The 8,521-nt window shown below is 30.6% G+C and overlaps 1 protein-coding gene across 1 annotated transcript; it reads right to left on the bottom strand.

Moving 5' to 3' along the window:
- Positions 1–1,189: 1,189 nt before the first annotated feature.
- LOC111917041 (uncharacterized) lies at positions 1,190–5,564 on the bottom strand. The gene is made up of 7 exons (XM_023912696.1): positions 5,486–5,564; positions 3,509–3,605; positions 2,734–2,815; positions 2,190–2,642; positions 1,832–1,902; positions 1,629–1,703; positions 1,190–1,543 (listed from the first exon to the last, which is right to left on the bottom strand). The coding sequence occupies exons 1-7, from the start codon at positions 5,494–5,496 to the stop codon at positions 1,289–1,291; spliced, it is 1,044 nt and encodes a 347-aa protein (XP_023768464.1). The 5' UTR covers positions 5,497–5,564; the 3' UTR covers positions 1,190–1,288.
- Between the last annotated feature and the right edge of the window lie 2,957 nt (positions 5,565–8,521).

Raw genomic sequence — 8,521 nt, 5'->3', positions numbered from 1 at the left:
ATAATAACAAGTTAATGTATGAGAATCAATGATTATGATCATTGGAAAACTTTTGAAGATTGGTTCTTACAAAGATCGATGTAGTTCCTATTTAGACGATTTTTTTTCTTTATCAGTATCTTTTTCAATTTTATAGACTCAATTATGTTATTCAAATATATATATATATATATATATATATATATATATATATATATATATATATATATATATATATATATATATAAGTCCCCTTATCCTAAAATACTATTTTGCACTTGCAATTAGAGTCGTGATTCTATATATAGGTAACTATTTTGGAATTCACTTTTTATAGATTATAACTGTAGATAGGAAAGCTGAAAAAACTTTTTCGAGGATTCGGTTCGATGAAACTCATTTATAATGATATGATTTTAATAGTGATAAATTATACGATGGTGCTTGAGATACCTTTGCAAAAACTTTAACCCATATAAGTTCGGAAAAAAGTTTAAGCACTTGGAAATACATGTTCGAAATATACCATATCGATAAAGTATATATGAAATATAGTTTCAAAAAAGTAGTCTGAAATACCAACGTCCGTACAATATGCATTTTCTTTAGTCTCGAACGAGTCATTTTTGTAAATGCTCAAGTCATTTTCTTATAAGATAAATGTCATAAAAGTCATTATATTTTTTATTTTATTTTTATTTTGACACTCTACTTTTTTTATTGCAATTTAAACGCTATGTTTTCTAAATTTTTTGAATGTTGACAATTTACTATATCACCTTGTTGTCACCGTTGACGTGACATATTTGATATGACACTATTTGGTTGTATGATATAATGATGCGCAAACTAAAAATGTCACAAAAGATACTAAGTTTTCAATTTATTTTCAACTTTAACTCTAAGTTTTCAAAAAAAAATCAATTTTGATACTCCATTATTTTTTTTTTTGTTCCAAATTAAATATCGTTTTTCCAATTTCGTTTGAAGTTGTAAAAGTTTTAGATTTTCTCTACATAAACCGTCCATATCCACGGCCAGTGGACTTGTGTTGGGATGCCAACAAAGTTAGAAGAAGAATTCATGTTGCATTTGCATATGTAGATCTTTCACTAACAAATTAAGCCAGATAATTTGCTTTAAATCTACGTTTGCATAATCCACGGTATGATAAAACATATATAAACTACTTTTTAGGTTAAAATAAAAATTAGATTTAAAATAAACACAATATTTTCAACGATATAGCATGGTACTCATACTTGGTAAATAAAATGTTTGATAGAGCAAAATACCATAACATCGACTCTTAGATATATTTAGATTGGTTATCAGGTGGTTGATAAACCGGTTGCTGATTGATGATTTGGTTGAAGTTCTGTGAAAAACCACCGTTCTTGTTCCTAAAAGAGGTCAAATAGTTGACAATGAAATTCATGTAGTTGTAAACTCTCTCATTATTCTTTGGAATCATATCAACCCTCGGGATATTCAAGAACGCGATCATCTTTTCCAGAAATTCTTTTGCGTTTTCATACTTCTTTGCTATTTCCATGTTTCTTTCCTGCAAAGGAGAATCAAGCCTCAAAACAACAAAGAAACCATGTGGGTGTTGATGGATGCTGTGAAAGATTGTGATTGAGTTGGACCTGAGAGTATAAATGCATTGCGTTCTTACGCATTTTTAGTAGTTCATTTAAATAGTTCTCTTTCATCAATAAAACCTACAAAAGTAACTCCGAATCATAAAAAAAGTTAATGAAATCTAGATCATAAGAAATATGATAAAAGACATCAAATGAACTCGTGACACCAAAAAAATATAAGGTACGATAAGAAATAAAATAAATACCTGTCGGAAAGCATACTCTCGCCATGTTTCATTTGAAGAAAATTCATTTGGATGTGAAAATTTGACCGGAGCTGCCAATTAATTTAAGACCATTAAACAATTACTAGTCACTACAATTATAAGCAGGGTTCCATAGAATTCAATCAAGCAAACACAAGACATTTTTGGCATTAAGCTGATTAATTAACTAACAAAAAGCCATGCCTTTGTAACGATTAGGGAAGAAATTGACGGCAACCAATACTTTCCTTCCATTTGCAAAGAGGGTGTTTGGATTAAAAAACTTAACATGTGTGACTTTGTAGTTAAATTTGTTCCTTATATAACAAGTGTGGTAAATGGTAACTATATGAGTAACCTGACAATGCAGCAGAAATATTTCGTTGCCCATGTTCTTGTGGCGTCCTTTGCTGAAATTGCAACAGTATTTGATTAAGGTTCTGCTGAAAGTTCTTGGAAGGTTGAACCACCTGGTGTTGTCGCTGCTGCAATTGACCTGTATTACTAATTTGTTGCCTCAGGGTCTGCTGGTTTTGTAGATGGCTTGTCTGGATAGTTGACACTGGCCATGGACATGGACGAAGATGATCGAATGGCATCTGCTGTTTGTTATTTTGGTGACCAAACATGATGGTTGATTGAGCTATTGAGGGATGTGTTGGTGGGCGTTGGACAGCCTTGTGTTCAAAGACATGTTGTTTCAACCGTTGATTTTGGTTTGTAAATTGGAGCAAATCCATTGTTGTACGTGACTGAGAAGTTTGTGGAGCTGGATTAGAGACAAACTTTGGTACTGGAGACAGGATATGACCTGCAACAACACAAAACATGTACAATCATCAAAAATTTTACCCATGGCGATTAATTACACAAACATATATTGATGAATTTCATGTTGATACCTGATGTCTGCAGTGTGGATGTGCCACTGTTTGGAGTCAAGCTGCTCACAGTCATCATTTGCTGGGGATTTCCGCTTTGTGACTGCATATAGAACCATGTTACAGTCATTTAAGCATTAAGTAATCAAGTGGAATATGAGAAACACAGCCTTAACTAAGTTCGTAACAACTTTATCCTACTGTATCTACAATGCACACGGACATCCTTATTCATTTCCTTTCAAATTATATAATCAATATACTTGCATTCATCAACACATCAAAAGCAGAAAGTTTTTGTGTTTTTCACCTTACCTTTTGGGCATAATCATAAGCTTAATGCCTCACCCTCGACGCGATAATTATAGAACACGTATTCCTTTCAGAAACTTAAATACATACCAAACTTGAATGACAACATTGAACATAAGGGATTTAATAAATATAGGTGCATCCAGTCTATCATTGGTGTGCATTTTCACTGTCACTGTAATTGTTGATCATAAAGTTACAGATTCCAAGTTGATCATAGGAAACCTTTTTAATGATTTGTTTCCTTGTTAATTAAAGTTTACTTTGATTTTGTGGTTTGAAACTTGTTGGTCATAATGATCATGCAGTAAAAACGTTTTTGTATCATGTTACAAACAATTATAAGTGAGAAACCAAATTTATTCTTACCTTTCCACTCCACCCCAAGGTACCTCAAGATGCTTGAAAAATTAAGAAAACTTCATGATACAAGTGAATAAATGACTGAATCAAGAAACTGTATATTGGTAGAATATATATATACCTTATCTGCTGAACCTCCTCCGAAGATGGATCTGCTGTTTCCAGACATGTTTGGCTGATCACTAGCGTAATCTGGATGGATGTTCATAGCATCCAAACTGTTCATGAAAAAAAGCAGTTAGTGGATATTCAAATACTCCATAATCAACATAATAGTGGAAACTAATAAGAAATATTAGTACTAATTAAATCTAAGAAGTAATAACAACTAGAATCACAATTGCAAGAAAAACAACAAATACAATCACAACGATGGTTTAGTGGCGATGGTTTGGGAATTAAGCACTCCAAAAGAAGTTGCCCCAGGATCGAATCTCACATGTTTCGAATTTAGAGTGGCTTGACATTCTAAAACAAAATTAAAATGAAGAAAAACAACAAATAATTTGATTTTCCAACCACCATCTAGGTAGTCTAGTGGTGATCACTTGAGAATTAAGCACCCCAAGAAAGATGTTACCCCAAGTTTGAATCTCACAGTCTTCAACCTTCCGATGACCTCCTGTTAAAAAAATTGCCTTTCTAAAATTGAAAACCAACCTTTTAATTTTGTTTGAAAACATTTTTTTATATGTATACAAGTACTGCTAGCATTTAAAACATCAAATAGATAAAAACATGCGCGCAAGCAAAGTGCGTATCGCGATCCCCACGTTATCGAGTGACGAAAGCAAGTAATCATAAGATGGACACTAGGCATCCGAAAAAAAAAAAACAAAATAAGTGACGGACTGCCACCGATCAACTGTAGGTTTCAACGGTATACAAACCTACAAATTACTGTCTTTCCAACAGTTCGGTGTCAAGCAATAGATGCAGCTAGTAAGCCACAAGAAAGGGGGTAAACATCATTAACATCTTTGGGACAATCTTAAGATCATATACCAGCAAACATATGAAGTACAACATATGGAAAAAATGATGTTAAACTAATTACATGTAAAAGATAGTTGAATGACTATACAATTAGAAAAACGGTTTGATTCCAATACAGAAATTAATTGACTATTAGTGCGGCAACTCTTTAATTACAGCCATTGGTAAATTTTATAAACGCATTGAGATTCAATTTCTGGAATACATATATACATTCCAGACACGTGTATGTATGAATTAGTTAAAATTACAAAAAAAAAAAAAATAGCATTTGTTGAAGATTTTTTCCGCAAATAGTGCCATAAAGATTACTGAACTTATGAATACCAGAAAATTAATCTTTGCAATTTATATATACAAAAAATGCACCGCAAAATAATAATAATAATAATAATAATAATAATAATAATAATAATATTATTATTATTAATAATAATAACAATAATTACATCAAGATCAAGGTTGTCAAAATCCCATAGTAGGGTCGTACGACCCTAAGTATGAAAAACGAATTTGATCGTATACAGATCGTATTTGGGGTAAGATCGCAAATATGATCATAGGTAGAATTGGGATCCGATCCGATCCTACCTTTCCTTGAGTTTTTATTTTTCTTTTTGAAACATATGAATTTACCATTTTATGTGTTTTACTCTTTACCGTTTACCGGTTTACTCTTTATCATTTTTATGTTGCGACTAATGTTTTGAAATTTTATAATTTTTGAACCGAAAACTGAATGTTTGAAATATCCTTTATGTTTTATTTTAAAATTATAAGTTAAAACTATATATTAAAATTATGTTTTATTTTGTGGGATCTTAGGATCCGGACCTCAATCTTACGATCTCGAACTTGCAACATAAAAAGGAATTTATCCCGGTCTTGAAAACCTTGATCGAGATTACTTATTAGCGTTCATTATAAATTAACGAAAAAAAAAACAAAAAGAAAACATTCAAACATTATCGCAAAACACCTTCAAGAAAAGAAGCACAAGTAACCCGATCTTGCTACAACATGCAAAGCTTTGTTAAACATAACCAAAACTTAAATAACGAAGCAAGAACAAGAACTTGAAAGATAGTGATCAGAAATTTACCCAAAATTCATCAAAGGATCTCGAAAAGAAAGTAATGAACAAGGGTTCTAAGCAAAACACGTTTAGAGAAAACTTCAATTTATCAATCCTTAACAAGACTAGTCTACTATGATCATCTTATATAGTGATACGATCGACCGACAACTGACGTTAGCACAAATTAACTCCGATTCAACGTGGCATTAGCTATACGTACCTCGCAGTCGGTGGGCACGATGTCAAGAAAACGTCTAGAGTGAGAAGAGACTAGAAAATAAAATCTCTGTGAAGCTAAATGCGTATATGAACACGCCTTGTGCTTCTGGATATATTGTTAGATATGCCCCCTCTTCTATTTCATAACTACCTATTTAGTCCCTTGTTGTGCCTCTCACTATAGTTTACATATTAGGTCCTCTCTCTTCTCTACTAGGATAATTAGATGCAATTTTCTGATGTGAAATGACTATGTGGTACCTCTGAAGTCTGAAATCTGAATGCACCAAGCATTGTTAACAATACACAGCTCAAAGGACAAAAGAGACTTTATGTACGAGCTAATTGAACTTTAGTTGTATTTGTATATGTATCAAAACTTGAAGGTAGTGAACGTAAATTTGGAAAATCTATGAGCTCGAGGATATAGGACCAAATGGAAATCAGAATACCAATGTAATAAAGATTATGTGTGTTTGTTTTCTTTGGAAGGTAAGACATTTTCAGTACGGGGATCACATATATAATTATCTTTAGTAGAAGAGATGAATTAAAAGTGGTCCGTTACAATAAGATTTTGTTTGTTTTTTAACATTAAATGCTACTGAAATAAATAGAAATTAACCTAATTAAAAATAATTTTAAATTAAAATTTTATTTATTTCTAATCATATCAAAATCGAATATAAAAATTATGATATGATTTTTTAAGATACTTATATAAAATAATAAAACTTAATAATTACTAAATAACATAAATAAAATTACGAATTTAACTTTTAACATATACCAACAATGTATAAATGGCATTGAAATTATAATGGTTTATATGTAAAAATATTATTTTATTGTTAATGTAAAAACAGTTACTTTAAATATATATAAAAATTTTAAGTGAAATAACTTTAGCCTAAACGTCATAAAAAGTTTGACTTCAACATCGGTTAGTGATTCACGAATTGGGCTTAGTGGACAATATGTTTATTTTGTTAGTTTTAAAAAAATGATGGTTATTTCTTTGATTAGTTTTAATAAATTTTATAATTTTAGTGATTAACTTTATTATTTATTAATATTTGATTATAAACAATATAATACAAAAAAAATATTTATCTGAAATTTACCAAACAGTTTTGAAATTATGTAAAATATACTTGAATTGTTTATAATATCTTTTATTATATTATTAAAATAATAAACATGTTGAAAATACTTATACAAAACTTAAAATAAGGTGGAAAATGATTTGAAGATGATAGTCCAAAAGTTGAGTTGTGGTGCGAAGCATAGTCACAACAATTCTTAAGTTTTGAATCTTTTAAAAGCAAACATTTATGAAAAACTAAATGTTGCATGTGTTTTACGCGGTGTGACCAAAAATGGTTATTTAAAATAACAAAAACAAATAGCCTCTTAGTTTTGTGTCGTAGGGTCAACTTTATTTTATTTATGATTTTCTAAATATATATTAAGTTAATTGGATTCCTAATAGGATAATCAGTTAAACTAACAAACTCTTGAAGTATATTTTTTAAATAACTAATAATTTATATTTTTGGCAATATAAGTATGTAGTCCGGAATGCTGCATTTGGTCATGTTTTAAATCATGTCACTCACATAATTAACCAGATATATTAATGTGCCCCCTATATCTTTTAGTTTAGAATAACACTTTAGAACACTATTTTGAATACCTTCTTCTCCAACTGGAGTTTCAGATTTACATGAAAACACATTCCAGACTTACGTTTTTTTAAGGATGTCGTCTGACATTGAACTACTTCAAACCTATATATGTTGTAGGTTTGCTCACTTTATTTTAAAATCCCTCGTTGACACTTTTGAATCCTAAGTTAAGTTTAAGCTTTTTTATCCTTTTGAAAAGTTGAAACAACTTCACATACGAAGATAGATTGTATGTTATAGAACCTTTACGTTTTTTATATAAGAATTCAAGCAATGGTAAGGGACATACATCCTCCAAAGAGTGGTTTTTGTTTGTTCAAAATTTGAAAATAATAAGGGTATTTTTCCTTATTGGATTTTCGGAGCTTAGTTTCATCCTTATTAGTCTCATCCCCATCAAAATTAGAGAATCAATGAAAATTTTCCACCGTGTCTCCTTATGGAAGTATATTACCAACCAACATCAATTTTCCATGATCAATGATTAAAAGAATTAAGAGTTTTTAATGAACTAAAGATTATTATATTTGTGGATAATTAAGGAATTATTTTTATCAAGAGTTGTTTTGAATCTTTTTTGGGAATTTGTCAATTGTCAAAGAAATGTGCAAATTCATTTGAGTTTAAAGATGTGAAATCTCGGTATTAATCACTAGGCATTTAATGGGGATTTTAGGTTACAAAACAAATATACATGCATAAATTCTCTTAACATTTATGGGTACATGCAACATAAAATGGATCTATGTCTTTTTCACATCTAATAGAAAGATACTTATGACAAACACAAAGTAAACCCTATGGATCGAAATTCATGGTTATTAATGCATACCTTTTGTTGATTTCAATCAAGCTACCCAAAATCTTCTTGTCTGCTTGGAAAAACTAACTCTAATAGCGTGCGAGCCTCTAATGGTTCATACTCAAAACTCAAGAAACCCTAGGAATGAATGAGAGAGTGAGAGAAGGAGGATAATTTCATTCTCCACCATTATGTGTGTGATAGCCACGAAATTAAGTGCCCTAAAGGTCCTATTTATAGGTTACGTAACTTGTAGACAAAGCCATATTTGAATAATTAAATAACATATTTAATCCCAATTCAAATCCTTTCCTTATCAGCAACCATGAGGCTTTTGGAAATGCTAAGGAA

The sequence above is a fragment of the Lactuca sativa genome, chromosome 8, assembly GCF_002870075.4.
Source record: "Lactuca sativa cultivar Salinas chromosome 8, Lsat_Salinas_v11, whole genome shotgun sequence".
NCBI lineage: Eukaryota > Viridiplantae > Streptophyta > Magnoliopsida > Asterales > Asteraceae > Lactuca > Lactuca sativa.
This window is presented reverse-complemented; position numbering and strand designations above follow the sequence as displayed.

What these genes read in the sequence shown, in the direction of transcription:
- LOC111917041 (XM_023912696.1), bottom strand. An exon ending in TATTTCTGCTGCATTGTCAG is followed by an intron (nt 1,903 to 2,189) that starts GTTACTCATATA and finishes ATTAATTGGCAG; the next exon opens with CTCCGGTCAAATTTTCACAT. An exon ending in CAATGCATTTATACTCTCAG is followed by an intron (nt 1,544 to 1,628) that starts GTCCAACTCAAT and finishes TCTCCTTTGCAG; the next exon opens with GAAAGAAACATGGAAATAGC.